This window comes from Enhydra lutris, unplaced genomic scaffold (genome assembly GCF_002288905.1).
Source record: "Enhydra lutris kenyoni isolate GAN:26980312 unplaced genomic scaffold, ASM228890v2 scaffoldscaffold10, whole genome shotgun sequence".
NCBI lineage: Eukaryota > Metazoa > Chordata > Mammalia > Carnivora > Mustelidae > Enhydra > Enhydra lutris.
This window is the reverse complement of record NW_019154094.1, coordinates 6852132-6878589: the sequence shown is the minus strand read 5'-3', so window position 1 is coordinate 6878589 and position 26458 is coordinate 6852132. Positions and strand designations below refer to the sequence as shown.

Genomic DNA, 26458 nt, shown 5'->3' with positions numbered 1-26458 from the left:
CGCGGCGCCTGCACACCTGTGGGTGCCGAGCGCGCCCCCCGCCCGGCCCCGCCCATCCCAGGAGGGCTCCTGATTCCGGTTCCTTCGAGGTGCGCAGGTGAGGCCGGGCGGGGTAGCGCCGGGCCGCCCGCGCCCCAGGCTCCGCTCCTGGCGCTCGGCTACCCTGGCCGCGACCCGCGTTGCCGTGGCTACCGCCGGCGAGCAGCCCGCGCCCCCACAGGGAGGGGTCGAGTCCCCCGCCCTCGGCAAGTGCGGAGCCCGCAGGGCTGGAATGCGGGGTCCCGGGCGGCTCGGGGCCGCGCGCCCGGCTCTCGTGGCTGCTTCCGGCCTGGCCTTGGCGGCGGGCGGGGGGGGGGGGGGGGGGGGCGGCCCGGCGGGCGCAGGGGGGAAGGAGCGAAGCCCGGCCCGGCCGACGCGGCTTTGTCTCCTTTGTTCCCGGCGGTGGCAGCGGCGCGGCGGGAGGGGCGGGCAAGCGGGCGCGCTTTTCCGCCCCTCGGTCTCCGGGTAACAGCTGCGGCGCGGCCGGAGCCACCTCCCGGGGTGGGGGGGGGCAGGGGGCAGTGAGACTGCCGCGCGCAGATCCCGAGCCCGAAGCGGCCGGAGCCCGCCTCGGCGCGCTCCTCCTGCGGGGCCCTGCCGGGTGGTGAGTGCGGGGGCCGGGGACTCGGGGCCGGAACGGGGGTGGCGGGGGTGGCGGTGCGGCCCCGGGGGGATGTGGGCAGCTTCGGCCTTGATGCTGCCGGGCAGGGGCAGCCTGGGGAAGCGGTGGGCAGCCGCGGTCCTGAAAGTTGGGACCGCACTTCGCACTGAAGGAAACTCTGGCGGCTCCGCCTGTAACGCGATTGGGAGACAGAGGAGGTGGAGCTGCTCCTCCGCGCCCCCTCCTCGCCGCCGCCTCTGCCGGGACCGGCCGGCCCCTTCCCCGCCCTCCCAGGACCGCTGGTGGGGTCCTTGCCCCGTGGCCGAGGGAGGAGGGAGGAAGGGCCGATGGGGAGGTCGAGGCTTACCCCTCTGTATGCAACAGCCCTTCCAGGCTACGCTCCAAGGCGGACTGTGAGCCTTGTGTTAGGCATCCCCAGAGGGGGACCCCCCAGCCCCCAACATGACCCGGGCGGTGGGTGATTGCTGAGCGCTCCTGAGCACTCACGGGTGGTGCATAAATGGTGCCCCCCGCCCCCCAGCACGCAGGCTGCGGGCAGAACAGTATGCACTACAGCACTGTCAATCTCTCCCTCGGGGACGCTGGGCACCGAGCAGGAGTAGGGGAAGGAAAGGCCAGTGTCCCACTGATCCCTGGGACTTGGTAGTGAGGGCCTGAGTATCACCCCTCCAGAGGTGGAAGGGCAGAGTTTGTTAGCCCCTTTGGTTGGTGAGGACAGCCCCAGGACTACTTTCTCTTTGCAAAAAGAAGTTAGGCAGCTGTGGGCTCTGCTCAAGAGGTCCAGAGAAAGGTGGGCCCAGAAGAGACCTCAAGGCAGGCACTGGGCCCCAGTACAGGCAGGTTAGGCTTTGCCCAGGAGTTTGGAGGAGGCCTGAGATCTGGTGATCTGCAAGTTGAGGACATGAGGCCTGGCTCCAAACCAGCCTTTACAGTCTGCTCTGGCTTGGTTATTAATAAAAGTGAGCCTGACAACTTGTCCCTTTGAGAGGCCAAGTAGCCTGGAGAGGGGTGTGGGCCCCATATCTCCCCTGCTGGCTGGATTTCTTCAGCTGTGAGATGGGGCTTCTTTCAACGTGTACGGAGCACTTGCTTTGTGCTGATATGTGGCTCAGTTGCTGGGACCTCTGAATCAAAAGCCACACTCCTTGCCTGCAAAAGCTTCAAGTCCAGAATGGAGAGGGTGGAACAGAGAGAAAAGTGGCCTTGGTTGGTGCCACTGATGCCAGGCACACACCGTTCCGTATTTAATAGCCGGAGCGGTCCTGCCTCCCGTTCTACAAACCGGAACTAAGGCTCAGCCCAAGGCAGAGCTGCTGTTCACATCAGGATGGTAGCTGGGTTTGTCCATTCCATCCAGCATAAGGAGCCTGGGGGGAGACAGGGTAGGCTCTCCTGGGAGATGAGGTTGGGAGGCAGAGTTAAGCAGATAGAGAGGGAGTGGGCATTCTAAGCGGGGAGGAGTGTGAAACAGCCCATAGTTCAGACCAGCAGAAGCTAACAGCATCTGTGGGGGAGCCCTGGCACGGATTAGATGGAAGAGGGCGTGGACTGGAGGGCTTTGACCTTTATTCTTCAGGCCTGGGGCTGCTCCAAAGACAGGGGAGAGATATGCTCTGATTCTGCTTGAGGATCCCGTGAGGTAGGAGGGGCAGTCTGGAGGGGCTGGGGGTGCTCTGGCCTGTGGCAGAGGTTAGGGGAATCCGAGTGCCCAGTGGGAGGAGAAGATGTCCTTGCCCCTCTTTCCCCCCTTCTCCACCTGTGGTACATAGGGAAGGGCGAGGGTGGTGCTTCAGTGACTGGAGAGGCCCTTCACTTTTCCCAGAGCGGCTCAGCCTCCAGCCTCCTTTGTGATCTGGCCAGGAGCTATTCTGATCCCTTCCATTTTCCTGTGGGCCACTCGACCCGGTTGTGATTTTACATTTGGGGAGTGTCTTGGTTGCTGCCCCTTGAGGGCTGGAAAACCTTGGCACGCAGTAGGCTCTAAGCAAATGTTTGTAAGCAAATGGAATGACTCTTGGTCTAACTATGGACCTTCTGCCCCTAGCGCATCCCTGGGAGGAGGTGGCCAGAGGTAGTGAGCAGTAGCTGAGTGTAGGAGATGGCCTCTGCCCATCCTCGGGCAGACCCTGTCTTCCCAGAGGAAGAAACTCTTCCCCCATCCCTTGGAAACAAGGTGGGGGGCTCCTGGGAGCCTGGCCTTGCCATAGTCCTAGGTTCACGACTCTCTCTGCTGTCCCCTTTCCCCCACCCCCTCGGGTAGCAAACAGAGGCAGCCTTGTTCCTGCTCCCATAGAGCTGCCCTGTTCTCCGCACACTAAAAATGGAAACCCCCAAGCTATTTCGGGAGCAGTGCCCAGCTGGGCTGTGGCCACTGCTCCCCTGCTCCCACCAGGCTGCTGGACCCTCCTCCGAGACTTAGGCCCAGCCTTCTCACTCTGGGACAGCCTCAGTAGCACCTTGGCGGGGTCTTGGCTGGGAGGAGCTGACCCTGGGCTGAGGGAGACTCTCCCTCAGACAGCCTGGCAGCTGGGTGGCGGGAGGGGCCAGGCAACGTGGCCTGGGCAGAGGCAAGTAGGGAAAGTATCTTCCAGCCTGGGAGCAGCACTTCCTCAACCTGGTGTTCCTGGCTGGGGACCACCCGGGGTGGGGGAAGATGGTGTTGTCATGGTTTTCTCCACCTGGCCGGCTTTGGGTGGGGGGGCTACAGGGAGGGATCTGGGAGGAGAGCAGGCACCCAGGCTCTGAGGTGGCCCTGGGGATGGGGACCACAGCTGGACATGGTGACTTCCTCTGGGACAAGCCTCCCTCCGCCGCCCCAGCCCTGGGCCCTGGCTCTGCTCTGACCTGCAGGAGAAGAAATAGCAAGAGATGTGCTGGCTTCTGCGGCCCTGTAGGCCTTAGGGCTCGAACCAGGGAAGTGTGCATGAATCCGTGTGTGGGGGGAATCTGAATGTGGGTGGGTGTGCCATGCGCTCGTGTAGAATGCCTGTCTGTGCAACGTACATGTTTGTGTAAGGAGGTTGTGTCTTTGCGCAGGTGTCTGAGCGGGGGTGGGGGGAGTATGTGGCCTGTGTTTCTGCGTGCATCTATGTGTGGACACGATGCGTCTGCATGCGTCTGCACCTGTGCCAGGGCCTGTGTGCTTGTGTGTGCGTGTGCATACGTGGGGCTGGCAGCATGTGTGCTTCCTGGGGTGTGCAAGCCCATGTCTGCTCATATGCTGGTATCAGTCTGGACTAGGACAGTCCCTGGCCCCTGGGGAGGGTATGGACCTGGGTGCCCTGGCAGATTTTGGGCAGAAGGTGAGAAAAAGGGAGTGCGTGGAAGGGAGAAGGGGCTGCAGAGGAGCAGGGTGATGCTGGGGGGGTGGGCGGTGGGCCCTGCCAACCGTGGGGCTCCTTCCTAGCTGCCCTTTCCCAGGCCCTGAGGGTGCCTGGTTCCGCTGCCCTCCCCCTCCCTGTGTGGGCTCTGAGGAGGCGTCCCCTGTGGAATGTGTTTGGTGGCCCAGGGCCAGGCTGGGCCCAGTTCCACTGGCAGGCTAGGCAGCGGGAAGGGGAGCCCGGGCTCCCACGTGCCTGCAGCCCAGCCCCCAGCTTCATGCTCTGCTATCTTCCTGGCTAGGTAACTCCCACACAGGTCATGCTGTTGTCTCCTGATCCAGCCGGCCCTGCCAGGTGAGCCTGACTACAAACCTAGGCACCTGGGAGAAGTGTGAGTCCCGCTTCTTCTTAGCGCTCTCCGAGGTGGTGTCCAGTCTTTCAGGCCCCAGCCCTGGCAGCCTCAACCTCTGTCATTTCACCATTGGTTCTGTGGATTCCTTCTGGATTCCTGGCCTAAAAGGTCCACCATCTAATTCTTGCTCTGCTCTAACGTGCAGATGGCCCATGGGAACTTGCCCTCCCACTTTCCCCTCAGGCCACTGACATCTGAGCAGAGTGGTCCTCTCCCTCCTAGGGGCCCTGAGCCCCTCCTTCCCCTCACCTGTGCTTCTGCCTCTTCCAGGCCCTGGTCCCTGGGGATGGGATGTTTCCCCCATCTCTGGCCCTCTGGCCCTTCCCCTGGGACTCTGTGATGACACAGGATGGTACAGGGTAAAGGGGTGGTGGGGTGGGATGGAGGTCCTCCTGGGACAAATGTGCTTGCAGAAAATGGGCAATGTTGAAATTTCCAGGGAAGATCTCCTGACCCTTTGCTGGTGTGCCATCCTGGGGCCATCCTGGACCACAGTGCCATCTAAGCCTAGGCCTCCTTTTTTTTTTTTTTTTAAGATTTTATTTATTTATTTGACAGAGATCACAAGTAGGCAGAGAGGCAGGCATAGAGAGAGGGGGAAGCAGGCTCCCTGCTGAGCAGAGAGCCTGATGCGGGGCTCGATCCCAGGACCCTGAGATCATGACCTGAGCCGAAGGCAGAGGCTTTAACCCACTGAGCCACCCAGGCGCCCCAAGCCTAGGCCTCCTTTGCTCACTCCCTGAGTTAGGAGGATCATCTTGGCAATGTGATAGCCCTGTCCCACCAGTGGCCCATCAGTTGTCCAACTCTCTCCTTGCCAGGTGACCATGCCCGCCCTCGGCCCAGCTCTTCTCCAGGCGCTCTGGGCCGGGTGGGTCCTCGCCCTCCAGCCCTCTCCACCAGCTGCTTTTGCTCCCAACGGCACACACCTGCAGCATCTGGCACAGGATCCCACTTCAGGCACTCTCTACCTAGGGGCCACCAACTTCCTGTTCCAGCTGAGCCCTGGGCTGCAGCTGGAGGCTGCCGTGTCCACTGGCCCCGTGCTAGATAGCAGGGACTGCCTGCCTCCTGTGATGCCTGATGAGTGCCCCCAGGCCCAGGCCACCAACAACCTGAACCAGCTGCTCCTGGTGAGCCCAGGGGCCCTGGTGGTGTGCGGGAGCGTGCACCAGGGGGTCTGTGAGCTGCGGCGCCTGGGGCAGCTCGAGCAGCTATTGCTGCGACCCGAGCGCCCTGGGGACACCCAGTATGTGGCTGCCAATGATCCTGCGGTCAGCACGGTGGGACTGGTGGCCCAGGGCTTGGCTGGGGAGCCCCTTCTCTTTGTGGGGCGGGGATACACCAGCAGGGGCGTGGGGGGTGGCATCCCTCCCATCACAACCCGGACCCTGTGGCCTCTGGACCCCCAAACTGCCTTCTCCTATGAGGAGACGGCCAAGTTGGCCGTGGGCCGCCTCTCCGAGTACAGCCACCACTTCGTGAGCGCCTTTGCACGTGGGGCCAGTGCCTACTTCCTGTTCCTGCGGCGAGACCTGCAGGCTCAGTCTAGAGCCTTCCGTGCCTATGTGTCCCGCGTGTGCCTCCGGGACCAGCACTACTACTCCTACGTGGAGCTGCCTCTGGCCTGCCAGGGGGGCCGCTACGGGCTGCTCCAGGCTGCGGCTGTGGCCACATCCCTGGAGGTGGCCCAGGGGGAGGTACTCTTCGCAGCCTTCTCCTCGGCCGCTCCCCCAACCGTGGGCCGGCCTCCGTCGGCCGCTGCCGGAGCATCTGGAGCCTCTGCCCTCTGTGCCTTCCCTCTGGACGAGGTGGACCGCCTTGCTAACCGCACGCGAGACGCCTGCTACACCAGGGAGGGCCGCGCCGAGAACGATGTGGAGGTGGCCTACATCGAGTACGATGTCAATTCAGACTGCGCACAGCTGCCGGTGGTGAGCCCCAGCCCCTCCCTGTCTGGTAGTCACAGCTAGGCAGGTGGCCCGAGGAGTCTGAAGGGGAGCTAGCGGTGGTGTGGGGGCTGATGAGGTCGACAGAGGTAATGTGCCTCCTTTGTGCCTGGGTGATGGAAAGACGCCTTGCTGAAATCGTGGTGCGCAGAGGTCAGAGAGCCAGCCATTCGGAACTGGGCTGGGACTGGACACTACAGAGGGCGCATTTGTATGGATGGACTGAGGATTCTAGGGTGTGGGCCAGGGACCTCGATTGTAGGGGGCTGGGCCCTGTTTTAATTTTTTGAGCAAGGGAGGCAGGGGAAATTGAGACTTGTTCGGCTCTAGCTCCTGCATGGAACACAGGGAAGAAGCCACACCCAGGAGGACTGAGTAAGGGACAGGTGGCAGGGGCCCAGGGGAGCAGACTTGGACAGGAGGACTCAAGCTTTGGGAGTCTTTGGACAAGTGGTCCCGGGGAAGACTGAGCGCATAAACTGGGGCAAGGCCAGGCAGAGAGACTGGGATGAGGGTGAGGTTTCTAGGGGCTCCCAAGGAGAAGGATGAGGGAATAAGGCTGTCGCAGGAGGCCTGGCAGAGAAGAGAGAATCATTAGGGAAGAGCTGGCTGGGCCAGGTGATTGGGATGTCCAGGGAGGGTCTTATTGGGCTTGTTGCCTGTAGGACACCCTGGATGCTTATCCCTGTGGCTCGGATCACACACCCAGCCCCATGGCCAGCCGTGTACCCCTGGAAGCCACGCCCATTCTGGAATGGCCAGGGGTTCAGCTGACAGCTGTGGCAGTTACTGTGGAGGATGGACACACCATTGCTTTCCTGGGTGACAGTCAAGGGCAACTGCACAGGGTGAGTGCACAGGAGGTGGGGGGCCCTGTCCCAGGGTCTGGAGGGAACAGGCTGCTGGTGACCAGCCTGGGCAGAGCTACACCTGTGACCCCTGGGGCCAGGATGAGGGGTCTGTGACACACCCCTGGCCTGAAGGCTGGGAGAGATGATTTAGGCTTTTTTTTCCCAGGGCTGGGTATTATTTACCTGTGACCTCTCCCACCCCCTCCTCAAGGGCTGAGTGGCAGGACCTGTACCGCCTAGGAGAAAACTCTGTTTCTAAATTGCTTCACTGTAGGAGAGGAGAGGCCCTTGGGTCTGTGACCACGGACCTGGGTCCCAGAACTTGTCTCTGATCTCAGGTCTACTTGGGCCTGGGGAGTGATGGCCACCCGTACTCCACACAGAACATCCAGCAGGGGTCTGCTGTGAGCAGAGACCTCACCTTTGATGGGGCCTTCGAGCATCTGTATGTCATGACCCAGAGCACAGTGAGTGCCAGGCGGGAGCTGGGGCCTGGCTGCTGGGAGGGGCGTTGGGGCTGTGCCAGGGACCCATGAGTCACTGGGGTTTGGATTACCGTCATAGCTTCTCAAGGTTCCTGTGGCCTCCTGTGGTCAGCACCTGGACTGTGCATCTTGTCTTGCTCACAGGGACCCATACTGTGGGTGGTGTGTGCTCCTTGGCAGGTCAGTGCTCCCCTGACTCCTGACCCTTGACCTATTCCCCAGCTCCAGCCTCCTGCCCTCACCTGCATAATCGCCCTGTCCAGTACTCCTGGTCATCATTGATCCTTGACTTGCAACCCCTGCTCCCTGGACGCCCTGCTTTCCTTCCTCCATCCTCCATTCTGAGCATCAGTGCCCTGCCAGGGCAGACATAGCCTCGTGTCACAGCCCACCTGAGGCTCCTGCTCAGGTCCCCAGTGCTGGGCGAGTCCCTGCCCCCCTGAAGGTGGTTCCCCGTTATTGTCATGCAGGTGCAGTCGCCACTCCGAGTGCTCACGGGGACAGGGCCCAGAGCGGTGGCTCTGGAGCTTCCAGCCCGAGCTAGGCTGTCTGCACGTGGCAGCCATGAGTCCTGCCAACATCAGCCGAGAGGAGCGGAGAGAGGTGAAGGAGCTGGGAGGGCGCGTCCCTCACGGGAGGGCTCTGGTGATGGGTCAATACCCCACGTTTTAGTGTTGGGTGCTCCAAATACCACGTGGCCTTCCACCAGTCACTTCTCTCGGGGCCTTGCTTTCTCTGTTTCTAACCCAGGCTGGAGGGCGTTTATGAAGGCTCGGGGCCCGCCAGCCCTCAGGGGCCACTAGCCCCTGAGCCTGCCCACCTCAGCTGCCCCGGAGACAGGCCCTGGCCTGCTGCCCAGTGGCTCCAACAGCCTGTCCTGGCCTCTCTTGGCAGGTTTTCCTGTCAGTGCCTGATCTGCCGCCTCTGTGGCCAGGAGAGTCCTATTCCTGCCAGTTTGGGGATCACCAGAGTCCCGCCCTGCTGACCAGTGCCGGTGTGATGTGCCCTTCCCCAGACCCTAGTGAGGCCCCAGCACTGCCGAGAGGAGCCGGTGGGTGAGAGAAGGGGCCAGCTCTGGGGCTTGGGAGCCCCACCCTCTTCCTGTCTTGCTCCAAGGGGTGCAGTTGGGGTGAGGTGTGAATCCAGGCAGGGAGCCCTGAAGTAGCATCTTTCTCTGAGTCCCCTCAACTGCCCATTTTTGTGCCCTGTGGACCGTGTTGCAGACCCTGGGTGCTCCCCTCTGCTAAGGGCTGTGAACCCCACTCACCCTGGGCCCTCTCTTCCTGCTTTGCAGACCACGTGTCCATGAGCGTGGAGCTCAGGTTCGGTGCTGTGGTGATTGCCAAAGCTTCGCTCTCTGTGTATGACTGTGTAGCGGTCACTGAGCTCCGCCCATCTGCGCCGTGAGTTCCCTCCCCCCCTGCTGACCCCTGGCCCCCGGGCTCCCCCACAGTGACCCCTGTCCAATGGCTGCACTCTGTGCAGGTGCCAGGCCTGTGTGAGCAGCCGCTGGGGGTGTAACTGGTGTGTCTGGCAGCAGCTGTGCACGCACAAGGCCTCGTGTGACGCCGGGCCGATGGTGGCCAGCCAGCAGGTGAGCGGGACCCCCAGCTGGCCCCCACAGGGTTGCACGGGTGTCTCTGACGGCCCAGGGTCTGTGTGCCTGCCCCCCTACGTGAGGCTCTGTCGTGAGCCTCCCCCACCCCCCCCGAGCCGCTGTGTGTTGCGGGCTCCCTGGAGTTTCAGGAGAGAACGTTTGTGGCTGAGCCGCAGGGGAGGTCTGGGCCTTGGGCCCCACCTCAGCACAGATGCCCCTGGAGCCTGCCCTCCCCTCCCCTCTCTCCTTTGGAGAATTAACGGGCTGTTTTTGTTTCTCTTTCCCTTGGTCTCCTTTCCTCCTAACACACCCTTTGCCTGCCTGCCACCTGCTCCTGCACCTGCCTGCTGAGTGGCCCCTCCTGTCTTTCTCTGCCTCCCCCTTCAGAGCCCGCTTCTCTCCCCCGCCCCTCCAGCAGGAGATGTACCCACCCCCTTCCCACCCAGAACCCCCCAGGCCCCAGTCACCTCTGTTCCCGACGCCCTTCCTGTGGAGCCTGGGGTCCCCTCCACGGCCACAGCCTCGGCTGTCCCACCTGGGGACAGGCCTTCCCTGCTCAGCCCCTGGGGGCCAGGGGCGGGTCCTGGTCCGGTACCTGCCTCCGCCTCCACAGAGTCACCTCTCCATGAGGAACCTCCCCCCCCCGCCCCCCCCCAACAGACCTGGAACTGCTGTCCCCGCCCCCACTGACTCCGGACCCACGGCCACACCCGAGGACCTCTCGGCCTCCCACCCATCGCCCTCAGATGCAGCAGCACTGCCCCCCGCCCCTGCAGACCCCGGCCCCGAGGCCGACCCCTCTGCGGCACTCCTGGACCAGCCCCCCGGCACTGCTCCCACCACCACTTTCCCAGGGGCCGCTGGCTCCGTGAAACCTGCCCCGGACTGGCTCACGAGAGAAGGCGGCGAGCTGCCTGAGGCGGACGAGTGGACAGGGGGTGACACGCCCGCCTTCTCCACTTCCACCCTCCTCTCAGGTGATGGAGACTCGGCTGAGCACGAGGGCCCTCCCGCCCCCCTCATCCTCCTGTCCAGCCTCGACTACCAATACGACACCCCCGGGCTCTGGGAGCTGGTGAGGCCCAGCCCAGGAAGGAGGCCTCAGGGGAGGGGACACAGGGCAGACGTGGTGCCTTACCTGCCTTGCGATCCTGCATCAGGAGGGATCGAGGGGCAGGATGGGTTCTGCAGCTCCACGCTGGCCTTGGGCCCTGGGTTCTGCACAGGGAACCTCCAAGTTGACCGGGTGGGCGCCATAGACTGCCTTGCTCTTGGTGTCTGCAGGAGGAGGTGAACCGGGGGCCAAGTGCCTGCCCTTGTGTAGACAGTGTTCAGGGTTCCATGCTAATGCCAGTGCACGTGGAACGAGAAGTCCGGCTGCTGGGCAGGAACCTGGGCCTCTTTCAGGTGAGTGTGTCCTGTGGCAGGTGGATGTGTGGCCTCCTTGGCTGTTGGTCAGCTGTACGCAAGCCCTGGAATGCAGGAGGAGGGCTTGGCCCTCAGTCCCAACCCGGGGGCTCTGTGAGGGGCCCCGGCAGGGCTCACTGGGCCCAGTTCCTCCAGTTGCCCCACCAACTGTGTCATCTGTCCCCAGGACAGCCCAGGAGACAATGAGTGTGTGATGGAGCTGGAGGGCCGCGAAGTGGTGGTCGAGGCCCGGGTGGAGTGCGAGCCCCCTCCAGACACCCAGTGTCGTGTGATCTGCCGGCGGCACCAGGTGCGGGTCACAAGTGCCGGGGTGGGCGAGGATGCACTGGCCACGGGCCGGCCACTGGCCTCAGCTGGCCACGCCACATTCATCCTGGGAGTCTGCATACCCCGGCTCTGGCCTCTGACCCTGTGTGCCTTGGGGTCCTTGTACCCCAACTCTGACCTCTGACCTGGTGCTCCCATAACTAGTCCTTTTGGTCCTTTCTGTGACCACGCCCCCTCCAGGCCTGATGGCTGGCCCCAGGCTCTGGCCCCAGGCTCTGACCCCAGGCTCTGACCCCACTCCCATTTCTGCAGCTCAGCTATGAGGCTCTGCAGCCAGAGCTCCGCGTGGGGCTGTTTCTGCGTCGGGCTGGCCGTCTGCGTGTGGACAGTGCCGACGGGCTGCATGGTGAGCTAGTGGGGGCCTCTGGGGCCGCGGGACTCCTCTACGCCCGCCTCTCACGTCTGTCTCTGCTCTCTCTAGTGGTGCTGTACGACTGCTCTGTGGGACATGGGGACTGCAGCCGCTGCCAAACTGCCAGGCCCCAGTATGGCTGTGTGTGGTGTAAGGGGGAGCGTCCACGCTGTGTGGCCCAGGAGGCGTGTGGCGAGACCGAAGCTGTGGCCACTCAGTGCCCCGCCCCCCTCATCCACTCGGTGTGTTGCAATGCTCGCGTGTCCCTTCCACACCACTGCCTTTAGAGGGAGGGCAGGGGTGCAGGAGGCCTGAAGGAGGGAGGCTGGGTCTGCATCCCCGGGCTGCCCATGGGTGACTGCCAGGTGGAAGTGTTCCAAGTCCATGTCTTGGAACAGGTGGAGCCACTGACTGGGCCAGTGGACGGAGGCACCCGTGTCACCATCAGGGGCTCCAACCTGGGCCAGCACGTGCAGGACGTACAGGACACGGTCAGGGTGGCCGGGGTGCCCTGTGCCGTGGACGTTCTGGAGTACGAGGTCTCTAGTAGGTGAGTTAGCTGGACCAGCGGGAGTTCGGCACACCTTACGGGCTCCCCGGTGGGCTTTCCTGCACTTGGCCGCCCACCCACTCCTCATCTGTCCTTCCCTCTCCCCCTTTCCCTGTTCTGGCCACAGGGCCTCAGAGCAAGGGTTACCGTTTGAGGCCCTGGAGCGTTCGCCTCCACTTCGTGCACAGGTGTGCATGTTCCTGGCCTGGGCTGCCGGGGAGTCACTGCTGGGCCTGGGCTCGTCTCTACCTAGAGCTGAAAGATGGCTCCGTCCAGGTGTTTTCACCTGGCTTTCTGGTGACCAGGGACATAGTTGTGGTAGCAAGGTTCTCAGATCCCAGATGACTATGCTCGGGGGCTTGCTGTCCGCCAGCTGTCCTTTCTGCCCCAGGCACTGCTGCAGGAGGGCACCTCAGGATGACAGACTTGTGGCCCGCCTGCCGAGTCCAGTCCCTGGGACTCCCAGCTGCCTTCCCAGGCCTGCAGCTGATAGAGGTTCTGGCCCATGGTAGCCTGGCTGGCAGTTGCAGGGTCCCAAAGGTGCTCACACAAGACACTCCCAAGGCGATCTCCACGATCAGCAAATCCCAAACCCAGCTGAATATCTGGATTACCCAGAGAGCCTGTCCAAAGCCACCATGGAATGGGTCCTTCGTATCCACCCTCAGAGATCTAGACTGAGTAGGCCCATGCTGGGACCCCGTAGTTTGTATCTTATTTAACTTAATTATTTATTTTGGTAATCTGTATTTTACTTATTTATTTTTGAAGATTTTATTTATTTTTTTAATATTTAAAAAAATTTTTTTGAGAGCTTATTTGTTTGTCAGAGAAAGAGAGCGCGTGCATGCTTGACCACAAGCAGGGGGAGCAGCAGGCAGAGGGAGAAGCAGGGTCCCCACTGAACAAGGAGCCTGTTGTGGGGCTTGATCCCAAGACACTGGGATCATGTCCTGAGCCAAAGGCAGAGGCTTAACCCACTGAGCTGCCCAGGCATCCCTATTTATTTATTTTAATTTTTATTTAATTAGTTTTTAAAAGACTTTATTATTTGACAGAGAGAGACACAGTGAGAGAGGGAACACAAGCAGGGAGAGTGGGAGAGAGAGAAGCAGGCTTCCTGCTGAGCAGAGAGCCCGATATGGGGCTCCATCCCAGGACCCTGAGATCATGACCTGAGCCAAAGGCAGAGGCTTAACCACTGAGCCACCCAGGCACCTCCCCTATTTATTTATTTTTAGAGAGTGAGTGGGCACGCATATGTGTGCACGTGGCAGTGGGGTCGAGGTGGGGGAGAGGGGCAGAGGGAGAGACAATCTTAAGCAGGCTTCATGCTTAATGGGGTGCCGGACGCAGGGCTTGATCTCATGACCCTGAGATCATGACCGGAGTTGAGATCAAGAGTCCCAGACACTCTAATTGACTGAGCCACGCAGGCACCCCCTCGTAATAAGTATTTTAAACTAGACATTGGGGGGCACCTGAGTGCCTCAGTTGGTTAAGTGTCTGCCTTCGGCCCAGGTCCTGATCTTGGGGTCCTGGGATGGAGCCCCGCGTCGGGCTCCCTGCTCATCGAGGAGCTTGCTTCTCCCTCTCCTGCTGCCTCTCCCCCTAGTTTGTGCTCTCTCTCGTACTCGCTCTCTCTGAAGTAAATAAATAAAATCTTTTTAAAAAATTAAAAGTAGGGGCACCTGGGTGGCTCAGTGGGTTAAAGCCTCTGCCTTCGGCTTAGGTCATGATCCCGGGGTCCTGGGATCGAGCCCCACGTCGGGCTCTCTACTCAGCAGGGAGCCTGCTTCCTCCTCTCTCTCTGCCTGCCTCTGTGCCTACTTGTGATCTCTCTCTGTCAAATAAATAAATAAAATCTTTAAAAAAAAAAATTAAAAGTAAACCAGACTTTGTTGGAGCACCTGGTTTCCCCCTTCAGTGTGTTATGACCAAAAACTTGAGGTGATCGTCTAGACTGTTAATGATTTTAAAACCATGAGACAAAGGTAACTTGCAAAGTGATTTATAAAGAGATTAAAATATTCGCTGGTTGGAGTCTCTCCTGGGTACTTCACACATCACTTGTTCTGTTTTCCAACGTGCTGGCAGTGAGTGTGACCATGTCACGGATTCGCGCCGCTGCCAGCTTCATGTTGGGGAAATTGATTTGCCCCCAGCTTCTGTTTTCTGGCTGAGAACCAGCATTTTCTGAGATTGCTCACTTTCCCTTTCCGTCTGTCCCCCAACCTGACTAGAGGCTTCCAGGGACTTTTTTTTCATGAGGAAATAAGTTGCCACTGCTTTGCGAGTGGTGTGGCATGCGTGGTGGTGGTTAGGCCAAGCGTTAGCTCAACTCCTCATCCTGCAGCCAGCCCTCCGGGGCTCCTTATAAATTTGTGCCACAGAGAGAGGGGGATTCCCCTTCATGAGGGGGGCCTCAGGGTTGGATTCGAATACCTGAAACTGTGAATATGAATTCACAGGGGCCAGAGCCCCCTGCAGTGCCGTAAGGCATTCCCTCCACAGCAAGAGGATCTCTGTCAAATTCAGGAGCTGGAAGAACACCTGTTTGAGTGAGGGCAAGGAGGGGGCAGCTGAGTCCGTTTGAGGGAGCCCTTGGTGCGGCCCAGCACCCCAGCCTGCCCTGTGCCCACAGCTTCGTGTGCGTCACTGAGGCCAGCGGTGGGGAGGTAGCTGGCACGGTGACGGTGGAGGTGCCAGGAAGAGGACGTGGCATCTCAGAGCACAACTTCGCCTACCAGGTGAGGTGGCTCCCCCCCCAGCCCATCTAGTTTTGCCCTCCTGGGGCTTCCCACCCTAGGCCCTTCTGTCTGCCTCAGGCTCCCCTGGCTTCTCTGTGGGTGGCCTCATGCCTGCCTATCTCTCCCTACCCCTGTTCCCACAGGACCCGAAGGTGTATTCCATCTTCCCGACCCGGGGCCCCAGAGCTGGGGGCACCCATCTGACCCTGCATGGCTCCAAGCTTCTGACTGGGCGGCTGGAGGACCTCCGAGTTGTCGTTGGAGACCAGCCTTGTCACCTGTGAGGGCTGCTTCCTCATTCTCCCAAAATCCATGTGTTCCAGGGAGAAGACAGAGGGGCAGGATGCTGGGGAGACCGGAAGTGGGGGAGAGGGCCAGGTCTGCTTCTGCAGAAAGTGGCCAGATCTTCCTGAAACTGGGGCTGTTGTGGGAAGGCGGCCTCCAGGGTCACCTATGGAGCTCTCAGTGGGCTCTGAGGGAAGCGAGTGGAGGCCCGAGTGGGTCCTCTGTCTTGGCCCGCCTTCCACTAGTCCCTCCCTTCCATAGGCTGCTGGAGCAGCAGGCTGAGCGGCTGCAGTGTGAGACCAGCCCCCGCCCTACGCCTGCCACGCTTCCTGTGGCTGTGTGGTTTGGGGCCACTGAGCGGAGGCTTCAACACAGCCAGTTCGAGTACACATCAGACCCCAATATCACCTCTGCCAGTCCCACGAAGAGCTTCCTCAGGTGCTGGGCCAAGTGGCTGCATGGCATGTGCTGGTGGTGGGGGGGGGGTTGTCTTCACAGCTCTAGGACATGGAGGGGTTGCAGGGCTTCCTGTGGGCGTTGTGACTCCCGTGCCAATGGCAGGGAGAGGGACCATGTGGCTTGGGCTGGGCTAGGCGGGTTCTCATAAGCCACTCACGGTTCATGGTCTGTCTTGCAGCGGAGGACGTAAGATATGGGTCCGTGGCCAAAATCTGGATGTGGTACAGACACCAAGAATCCGAGTGACTGTGGCCCCAAGAGCCCTGCTGCCTAGCCAGGGGCTTGGGCGGAGGCGCCGCGTGCTCCCGGAGACGGCATGCTCCCCTGGTGCTTCCTGTGGCGGCCATCATGTAGGAGACCCACGGGCGTCCCTACGAGGAGACCCTGGGGCTAGCTATCCCCCGTGTCACCCCCACTCCCCACCCTGTGTACAGCTCTGGGTGGCGGGTACCAAAGAGGCTCTCTCCTTGTCCTTGCTGGACCCCCTTCCTGCATGGCCCTCAATGGATCCTCTCTGTCTTTCCTCCCTCTGCCCCAGTTTGAGGAGCCATGCCACGTGAACTCCTCTCAGCTCATCACGTGCCACACGCCTGCCCTCCCAGGCCTGCCCGAGGACCCCTGGGTCCGGGTGGAATTTATCCTCGACAACCTGGTCTTTGACTTCGCAACGCTGAACCCCACACCTTTCTCCTATGAGGCCGACCCCACCCTGCAGCCCCTCAACCCCGAGGACCCCACCATGCCATTTCGGCATAAGCCTGGGAGTGTGCTCTCTGTGGAGGTACTGTGTCTGCTCACATGTGGGTCCGCATGACCTTTTGCTTTGCTGGACATTGCTGCTGAGGGATACTGGGGCGGGGGGGCATGGCAGCAGAGCAAGAGCCAGAGGATGAATCTGGCTATTCACCCTTCATGTAGCGAGGGCTGAGGGGTTGGTGGGGGCTCCTAGCCTCCCCCGTCGGGCGGGGGCTTGGGTCCTGCCGACTGGGTCCCAACACATTGTGCGGCAGGAGTCTGAATGACAGTATGTAAATGGTCTGGCACACACAATAGCTGGGGGCATGGTACACAGTGGGCGCCTGAGCTGATGCCCGTTTGGCAGCCTGGCTCAATGTGGACAGGCCCTTGGCATGGGTTCGGACATGTGCAGTAGGTGGGCATCCCGGAAGGCTGTAGGTGGACAGCCCACCGTTGTGCACCACTGGCCCACAGACACAGTAGGGGCTCTGGCTTTGTGAGTAACTGGGTGTCAGGACTGGGGGGGGCGACTTTATATTGTCCAGATTTTTAGCTCTGGAGGAGTAAAAGTGTGGGGAAGAAGAATGGGAAGGGCAGAAGAGGGTCGGGGGCAACTTGGGAGATAACCATGGATGGCCGCCTCCCCCACAGGGGAAGAGTGCTGAGGCATGATCAGCGCTGCGCCGGGGGGTGGGGGTGGGGTGTCAGGACTGTCCTTCCCCCCACTTTGGGGGAATGGGATCTGAGTGACCACCAGCTCCTCCCCTTAGGGAAGAGTTCTGAGTAATATATCAGTGACCTCGTGTTCCAGGGGGAGAATCTGGACCTTGCGATGTCCAAGGAGGAGGTGGTGGCCATGATAGGGGATGGCCCCTGTGTGGTGAAGACGCTGACCCGCCACCACCTGTACTGTGAGCCCCCCATGGAGCAGCCCCTGCCCCAGCACCACGCCCTCCGAGAGACACAGGATGCTTTGCCCGAGTTCACGGTCAGTAGGTGGGCCTGGGCTGGGCCGGGCCCTGGGCATGTGCTGAGACCTTGCTCACTGGGGGCTTCCCATGTAGGTGCAGATGGGGAACCTGCGCTTCTCCCTGGGCCACGTGCAATACGATGGCGAGAGCCCCGTGGCTTTTCCCATGGCAGCCCAGGTGGGCTTAGGGGTGGGCACCTCTCTTCTGGCTCTGGGCGTCATCATCATTGTCTTCATATACAGGTGGGTGCAGCCAGCTGTGGCTGGGCTGGGGCATTGAGGGGGGTGTGGCTCTAGAGGAAGGGCAGATGAGGCCAGGGGTCAACAAACGTTCCTGGAAGGTGCCAGAGAGTACTGATTTTGGGCTTTCATGGGCCAGGTGGCCTCAGTTGCCGTGGTTCTGCTCCGCTCTGACTGTGCAGAAGCAGCCATAGACAAGAGGCAAACTCAGGAGTGTGGCCGTGTGCCAACAAATCTTTATTGGCAGAAACAGGCTGTGGGCCAGATTTGGCCTGGTTGTAGTTTGTTGATCCCTGGACTAAACCACTGGGCTAGACTGGAGGTGGGCTTGCGCAGGACGGGACAGGCTAAATTATTCTGGGCGACGCCTTGGCTTGGCCGGGCATGGCCGTGTTAGACCGTGCCAGCCTGGGCCAGGGCGAGGCTGGGGTAGATAGGCCTGGGCCCGGGGCACCAGAAAGGGCTCTGTTCTGGTCTGGCCTCCACCTTCCTGACCTTGGTGCTGAACAGGAGGAAGAGCAAGCAGGCCCTGAGGGACTACAAGAAGGTCCAGATCCAGCTGGAGAATCTGGAGAGCAGTGTGCGGGACCGCTGCAAGAAGGAGTTCACAGGTGAGGCTGACGAGCAGAGGCCTAGCGGATGCTCCGGGGCTCTGCTAAGCCTCCTCCCATGGCATGGGTCCCAAGCCCCAACCCGGCCTCCTCTGCTCCACAGACCTCATGACCGAGATGACCGATCTCACCAGTGACCTACTGGGCAGTGGCATCCCCTTCCTCGACTATAAGGTGTATGCCGAGAGGGTCTTCTTCCCCGGGCACCAGGAATCACCCTTGCACAGGGACCTGGGTGTCCCTGAGAGCAGGCGCCCCACCGTGGAACAGGGGCTGGGGCAACTCTCCAACCTGCTCAACAGCAAGCTCTTCCTCACCAAGGTGCCAAGCGCCCCGCCCCAGGCCCCAGGCCTCTCCACCGCTGGGGGAAGGGGAGGGAGGCTCCTGGCCCCGCCCCTCGGGTCCCGGCCCTGCTCCTTCTCTGTCCCTCCTGTTCTGAATTGGCCCCTCCCTCCCCATCCTGTCTCCTGGCACCAGTTCATCCACACCCTGGAAAGCCAGCGCACCTTCTCGGCTCGGGACCGCGCATACGTGGCATCTCTGCTCACTGTGGCTCTGCATGGGAAGCTCGAGTACTTCACTGACATCCTCCGCACGCTGCTTAGTGACCTGGTGGCCCAGTACGTGGCCAAGAACCCGAAGCTAATGCTGCGCAGGTCTGTGGTGGTCGGAGGCCGTGGGGTCTGGGGGGCTGTCAGAGCTGGAGGCAGGAGCTGAGGCAGGCCGCCTGGGGTAGAGGAGTCTGCGGCTCAGACGGCTCTTGGTCCTGCCCCTGCCCTTTACTGTCCTCCAGGACGGAGACCGTGGTGGAGAAGCTGCTCACCAACTGGATGTCCATCTGCCTGTACACTTTTGTCAGGGTGAGAGAGGCAGAGGCAGGGGCAGGGTTGGGGGAGGCAGGGTGGGAGGGGCTACCCCCCCAGGGGTGGGGGCAGGGCTCTCAACCACACAGCTTCTGGCCCCCAGGCGGCTCGGACACTCCTGCCCAGCAAGTCTCAGTCACCTTAGGCTCTCTGTGGCCCATCCCCCTCCCCAGCGTGGGCCATGCCCCATACAACTCTGTTTCATGCCCATCATCTGCCCTGGGGGGTCCTCATAGCCTGTCACTCCCCTAGGACTCAGTAGGGGAGCCTCTGTACATGCTTTTTCGGGGAATTAAGCATCAAGTAGACAAGGGACCAGTGGACAGCGTGACCGGCAAGGCCAAATACACCCTGAATGACAACCGCCTTCTCAGAGAGGATGTGGAATACCGTCCCCTGGTGAGTGGGGGGGAGGGAGAGCGGGGAGGAGGGTAGGAGTGGGGAGGGACAGAGTGTGTGAATGTGTTCGCGCACGGTGGGGTCAGGCCCTGGTGAGGATGAGCGTGGGTGGTCGTGGTGAACATCTGTGTTTGGTTTACAGTGGGCCTGACTTCTGGCTGGCTCCTGGGGAGAGGCTTTAGACTGGCTTAGCAGGACAGCAGCTTGAGGGCCAGTCCTTGAGGTGGAGGGCCTGAAGGACCAGTGCCCACCAAGCCCAGGCCAGCTCTGTCAGACCCGGCCACCTCGTCCTCTGGGTGGCTTTCTCCTTAGGGCAGGCCTTTCCTCAGTGACCCACATGGGGTGCCTTTGGGAAAGTCTCATTCAGGCTCCACCAGACCTGCTCTCTCTCAGGCTGGCAGGGACTCACCGCTTCTCACGCAGGCTTCTCTCAGGTGCCTCAGCCTGACAGTTGTGCCAGGAACCTGGGGCCCTGAGTTAAAAGGGCCTTGTGTTCCCTGGTTTTTTACTGCCTTTCACTTACGTAGTGCACTGCGTTAGGTGCTGGGGTCAGGGCGGAGGGAGCCACTGTCTCAGGGCCAGGTTGGTGGGGAGGATTGGGGACAGTGAAGAGACAAGAATTAAGGACTCTTCGGTGCCTGGAGGTCAGAGGCAGTGGCTTCCTCATGGTTGTCCCTGTCCCTGCGTTTCGGTCGGCCGAGGTGCGGCACGAGCCGTGACTGCTCCCGTGTGTGCCTCCATAGACCCTGAATGCACTGTTGGCTGTGGGGCCTGGCGTGGGAGAGGCCCAGGGGGTGCCTGTGAAGGTCCTGGACTGTGACACGATCTCCCAGGCCAAAGAGAAGATGTTGGACCAGCTTTATAAAGGAGTACCTCTGGCCCAGCGGCCAGACCCCCGCACCCTGGATGTTGGTGAGGGTGGAGGAGAAGGGTAGCCTGGGGGCCCGAGCCAGAGTGAAGGCAGGGCTGGCCCTGGCTCAGCCCTGCAGGGGCGGCGTATTCCTCGGTGGGCGTGGGGCAGCAGTGGACTACGGAGTCCCTCTGCAAGGACAGCCTCTCACATGGCGAGGGCCTGCCGCCCTAGTCTTTGCAGAGCATGGGGGAGGCTGCCCCCTTGATGGTGGGTCTTTGCCCCTGTGGAGGAGGAGGTAGGCCCCACCTGCAGGAAGGGTGTCCCGGGAGTCCTCAACCCACCTTGCTCTCGCAGAGTGGCGGTCCGGGGTGGCCGGGCATCTCATTCTTTCCGACGAGGATGTGACTTCGGAGGTCCAGGGTCTGTGGAGGCGCCTGAACACCCTGCAGCATTACAAGGTGGGAGGGGTAAGAGCGGGAGGAGGGGCGGGGGGGTGGGGCTGGTGGAGGGGTCACCGGCTGTGATCTGCAGGTCCCAGATGGAGCGACCGTGGCCCTGGTCCCCTGCCTCACCAAGCACGTTCTCCGGGAAAACCAGGATTATATCCCTGGAGAGCGTGAGTACTGCCCTCCCCCTTCCAGCCCCCACCCAGTCACTGTTCTCTGCCCTCTCTTTGCCCAGTACCCAGTAACAGGCAAAGTCCTCTGGACCTTAGGGTGGGCATGTCTACTTCCCTTCCACCGAGAGAAGCCCTCAGCCCGTGCCTCTGCTCCTGGAAGTTGGCAGGACCCTGAGGGCCCAGGGAAGGTGGTACCTGATGAGGGGTGAAGAGCTGTGGGGTCTTGGCACAGGGACCCCAATGCTGGAGGATGTGGATGAGGGGGGCATCCGGCCCTGGCACCTGGTGAAGCCGAGTGAGGAACCGGAGCCCCCCAGGCCTCGGAGGGGCAGCCTTCGGGGCGGGGAGCGCGAGCGAGCCAAAGCCATCCCTGAGATCTACCTGACTCGCCTGCTGTCCATGAAGGTGGGGCAGGAAGGGCGGGAGGGAGGCTGGGGTCAGGGCCAGGCCAGGCCTCAGGTCTGGGCTGCAGGGGAGGACGGCTGCTTAGGGGATTTGGGGTGGTGTGGGGCTTGCATGAGCATGGTGCCACGGGGCGTCCGAGGCCGGGCTGGGGCTGAGGTTCCCTCCTCTTGTGCTTCCCCTCCCCCACAGGGCACCCTGCAGAAGTTTGTGGACGACCTCTTCCAGGTGATTCTCAGCACCAGCCGCCCCGTGCCACTTGCTATCAAGTACTTCTTTGACCTGCTGGACGAGCAGGCCCAGCAGCACGGCATCTCTGACCAGGACACCGTCCACATCTGGAAGACCAACAGGTGGGGAGGGGTGGCGGTGGCTGGAGCCAGGTGGGCCAGGCGTGCCGGGGTCTTCTCTCCTGCTTCCCCCAAGTGCTCACCGGCCACGCCTGCCCCACCCGCAGCCTGCCCCTGAGATTCTGGATCAACATCATAAAAAACCCACAGTTTGTGTTCGACGTGCAGACGTCTGATAACATGGACGCCGTGCTCTTGGTCATCGCGCAGACGTTCATGGATGCCTGCACGCTTGCCGACCACAAGCTGGGCCGGGTGAGTAGGTCCCGCCGGACGCGGAGGACATGCCGGGGGGGCCGGGGAAGCAGGAGCTGGGGCTGGGCAGTGCTGTGTGCACCCAGATTCCGGGCTTGGCTGACAAGGTCCAGGAGGAGGGCTGGGGGAGGCTGGGGACTCCAGCCCCAGGCTGGGCTTTGTCCCCAGGAGGTGGCAGGGCCTTGTCTTCAGAGACGACCCCTCCAGAATCAAATCCAGCAGGCAACCTGGAGCTGTTGTGGGACTGTAGAAGCCACCTGTCCACCTGGTGGCCCCCACGTCACCTCGGGCTCCCCTTCTCCCAGTCGAGGCTCACTGTAGCCAGAGGCCCAGGGATCCAGAGTGACTCCCGCTTCTACATGGGGCGGAGGAGGTGTCTGGATGCCAGTGCAGTGTAGACGGGAGAGTCTGGGGCGGCGAGTGCCCGGCGTGGAGCAAGGTGCTGGTGAGAGGAGCTGAGAGGCAGATGGTCAGGGCCAGGGCTGTCTGTCGGGTAGCACGCAGTGGTGGGGTATTGTCACCGCAGTAAGAGCCAGCAGAGTCCCATGACAGATAAGGGCACAAGGCTGCAACTGCTCAGGCCCCCAGCAGGCAGGGCCGGTGGCTCCTCAGGCCTGGGAAGGGAGCCTGTTACCTCTGGAGAGATGGATCTCTAGGCCTCTGTGGAGAAACAGAAAGTTCAGTTCTATTCCGTAGTGCTGTCCTATGGGACCCGTTTTTGTTCCGTGTGTTCCCATCAGTCCGTCCACAGTGAACTGAGAACCACGGGGGCCACCAGGACCTAGGGCCACGGTGGGTGGGTGGGCGCTGCATGGTGGCGGGGTTCTTGCCCGACCTTCACACTGCCTCCCCTTGCCAGCAAAAGTGCAGATGCTTGCTGGGTAGCTCAGCAATAGCCCAAACCAGGAATGCCAAGCGCCCCCCACGGAGAGCGGCTGAGAAGGCACGCGTGCTGGCTCAGGCCCAGGGACTCACACCACTGCCCACACAGGGGCACCATCTTGCCTCACCCTCCCTGCAGCTTCAGGATGAGGCAGCGGGTGCCAGGAACAGAAGTGTGCTGCCCAGAGCCCACTGCTGGGGGGCAGAGCTGGGACTGGAACCCACTTCGGTGGTGGGGGATGGATCTGGGTGTGTCAAAATTGTGGGTCCTGACTGGAGAGACCTGCTTCAGGTGCCAGCTCGGCCACTCGGGGTGAGGTGGAGTGGGGCCATTTACTAAATAGTGGGGTTCGTTTCCTGATCTTGAAGATGATTACTTGGGGAATGAGCAGCACCAGGAGAAGCAGCATCAGGGCCCCACACGCCGTTGCACCCTCCCGGCTTGCATGTCTCCTCCCTGCTGGGTGCAGGTGGAGGCAGATGGAGCTGAGAAATGACCGTGGAATGATTCGGGGAGAAGCTTGGGGTGACAGGAGCAGAGGCTGGACATCGGTGGGGGGGAGGAGCGGAGGAGGTCTTTGCAGAAGGAAATGGGCAGGGGGCACCAACTGTCCCAGGTGCCTGGGGACCGAGGGGTTCTGGGGATATTTGAAATGGGGGAAAACCGGGACAGTCGGTCACCCTAAGGGGCTCTCCTCTTTCTTTCCTGCTGGTGCCCAGGACTCCCCCATCAACAAACTTCTATACGCTCGAGATATTCCCCGTTACAAACGGATGGTAGAAAGGTAGGAGGATGAGGTAGTGGATCTGGAAAGGGGATGGGTGGACAGACGGATGGAGGTTTGTGGCTGCAGCCCAGGGGTGGACCCTGGTGGGGTGAGGCATGGCTCATTATCTCAGCAGTCGCCATACCCATGGTCCCTGACAGGTACTACGCAGACATCAGGCAGACCGTCCCTGCCAGTGATCAAGAGATGAACTCCATCCTGGCTGAGCTGTCTCGGGTATGGCCCTCCCTTTGCTTCTTGGGTTGGGCACAGGTCTCCCACCGTGAGGATCCTGCTCTTTTGCCAGGAAGCCCTGGGGACATCAGCAATCCTGTGAGCTGGTTGGGGTGGGACCCATCTCAACATCAGAAATGCAGAATTTTCCAGTGACCACTATAAAGACCAGGGCTCCCAGGACCTCACTACAGAGCAGCAGAGGCTTGTCCTGGCAGCTGCCACCGAACCTGACTCAGCTAGGTGCTGGGGGGCCTGCAGCCGTGCTGGGGTCAGGGGACGATGGGTCCCAGGCAGTGAGGTGGCTGGCGTTCAGTCCCAGGACGGCCCATGCTGGCCTGCTCTTGCCTTCATACTGCTCTGCTGCCCTCAGGGCTGTAGATGTGCCCATAAACCACACCCAGTAACAACAGCCCGGTGGTGGGGCTATATGGGTGGGCTTTGTGTACTCACCTGACCCCCCAGGAGCTTCATAGCTCAGGTGATCGCAGCCCTGTGGCCCTGATGAGGAGGTGCAGACTCCCAGATGGCCCCATAGAGGGGCCCGGTATGACCTCACAGGAGGCAGGAGGGAGATCAGAGCAGACTGACGCTGGGTCACAGCCTGAGAGCAGCACCTGTCCTGCGGGGCCCTGCCACCATCTGGGACCCCAGGCTCCCAGCTGGCACCTCAAGGGGAGAGAGCCAGGCCCTATTCATGCTGCAGACCCAGGAGCCCTGGTGTGCTGATGGGGCTTCCTGTGCAACACCTGTCCCTTCTGCTGCCTCGTCCCCTGTTTCCCAGGGGGTCCTGGGGCTGATGACACCCCTCATCTCTCATCTCTTGTCTCCTCCCTAGAACTACTCTGGGGACCTTGGGGCACGAGTGGCCCTCCACGAGCTCTACAAGTACATCAACAAGTACTATGACCAGGTGGGCAGACCCGCACAGAGCCCTGGGGCCTGATGGAGAGAGGGGTGGGACTCATGGTCCCCAGGGCAGGGAGCAGGGTGCGCACTGGTGCTGGCTGTGCTCTAACCTGGCCGTGCCCTCTCCGTCTGGGCTCCTCGGTGGCAGGAGGGATCCCAGGCATTGGGGAGGGGCTGCTGGGGATCTGCCATGGCCTGGAGGTGGAGGGGGGCACATGCTGGGAGGGACACACAGCTGCCACCCACATCCCCACCTTGCCCTGACTCGCATCCTTCCTGAGTCTGCAGTGGCAGCATGCCGAGCACGGCCACCTCTGGGCTGCCTGCGCTGCCAGCGGGGAGGGTCCTGCCGGGGGTGGGAACGGGCACAGCAGAGCCGGCGAGGGGGCTGTCTGGGCCCTTCCTGGACTGGGCCTCGAGATCAGAGCACCCACGAGTCCGCCAGCTAGGTGCCTGCCAGAATCACACACCCCGGTGTTTGTGTGGCATCCGCGGCGTGGCTGTTGCTGTTAGAGATGAGGAGCCTGCCTCGTGGCCCAGGCCTGGAGTGAGGACAGTCATGCCACAAACGAGGGATGCACAGATGTGAATGCGGGCACAGCGGCTTTGCTCCAGCAGCGCAAGCACCTGTATGAGGGAGGCAGGGGGTGGGGGTGTGAGGCATCTGGAGGCCTCTCCCGGGCCTTGCCGTGCCCCCCGTGGCAGCCCCCGCTTGTGCTTCTGTAGTTGTGGGTGTGGGGTCGGGGAGCTCTCCGAGGACAGGATCGCATGGGGCCCACTGTCGCAGGGTCCCTACTCCTTGCCCAGTGCCTGGCAATAGGAAGTTAGGAAATGCTTCTTGCCTGGTGGACAAGGGGAGCCACGATGGCTGGAACAGGGCTTCTAGAGGGATCGTGGTGAAAAGGTCAGCATGGTGGGTGCAGGTGGCCTCCACTCAGCGAGATCTTACCCGTGGAGGTGGATGCTTATTACCGTGAGTGCTAAGTACTGAGTAAAGTACCTCATTCTCACCTCTGGAATCCTTAAAACCCTATGCTGACCTCACCAGCCCAGCCCTGAGGAGGTGAGGGGGCTCGCTGTGTTCCCGGGCCCCCGCCCCCCGCCGGGCCGCAGCATTTGAGGCAGCCCTTGGACGAGCACAGGGAAAGGTGGTGGCGGGCACTCCTGACCGGCTGGTCTTGGTTGCAGATCATCACTGCCCTGGAGGAGGACGGCACGGCTCAGAAGATGCAGCTGGGCTACCGGCTCCAGCAGATCGCAGCTGCTGTGGAGAACAAGGTCACAGACCTGTAGGGACCTGGCCAGCCCTGGCCTGCCGTTGCCTCAGCCCTGCCCGGGCGGCCCCGGAGCCGTGAGGGAGAAACTACCTTCTTAGATGCCTGTAGTGCCTGACAAGCCGAGTTAGTGGAAGGTGGCTCCCAGTTCCCCTGGGGCCTCTGGCCTGGGCCCTGCTGGACCTGCCTCGCAGGCCTGGGGCCTTGAGGCTGATCGGGTGGGGCCCAGCCTGCTCCCTGAGCCCAGTGACCCTGTGGGCTATTTTGTGTGTGACGTCAGCCTGTGGGGAGTCAGGGACTAAGGGCTTCCAGAGAGTGGCTGGTGGGGCCTCCAGCCCCTGGAGAGACTGTACTGTTCCTGTACACTGGCCTTTATCCCGCTGGGATGCAGAGGGGGAGGAGAAGAGCCCCACTTCCTGTCCTGCCCTCTTCTATCATCCCTGACCTCAGTTTAGCTGCCTCTGGCCTTGTTGCTGCTGTCATGTTCCTAGGTCTGAGAGAGGAATGCCTTTGCTAGGCCACTGCAAACTGACCCCTCCGTGGGGCTGGCTGCCTCCAGGCCACCCTGCCTCAGAGGCAGCCCATGGTGAGGGCCACCTGCTGCAGGCGCCCGGGGGAGAGTGGTGGCCCCACTGACCCAGATCTTCATTAAAGGATAACACACTG

General features: G+C 61.7%; 1 protein-coding gene across 1 annotated transcript; it reads left to right on the top strand.

Annotated features, from left to right (window-relative positions):
• Positions 1–557: 557 nt before the first annotated feature.
• Positions 558–26458, top strand: LOC111143822 (plexin B1). Its single transcript, XM_022497740.1, is given in 39 exon segments — positions 558–643; positions 4283–4335; positions 5215–6327; positions 7008–7190; positions 7532–7660; positions 7758–7858; positions 8149–8281; positions 8573–8729; positions 8973–9081; positions 9164–9272; positions 9663–9923; positions 9925–10350; positions 10560–10682; positions 10870–10992; positions 11283–11376; positions 11452–11624; positions 11781–11932; positions 14577–14682; positions 14826–14962; positions 15229–15405; positions 15605–15776; positions 15965–16207; positions 16976–17152; positions 17229–17377; positions 17885–17985; positions 18089–18306; positions 18463–18641; positions 18779–18845; positions 19101–19247; positions 19991–20159; positions 20455–20558; positions 20632–20716; positions 20952–21124; positions 21314–21474; positions 21579–21726; positions 23329–23393; positions 23537–23612; positions 24448–24522; positions 25707–26458. Coding segments are annotated over 37 exon segments (6414 nt in total). The 5' UTR covers positions 558–643; positions 4283–4335; positions 5215–5220; the 3' UTR covers positions 25812–26458.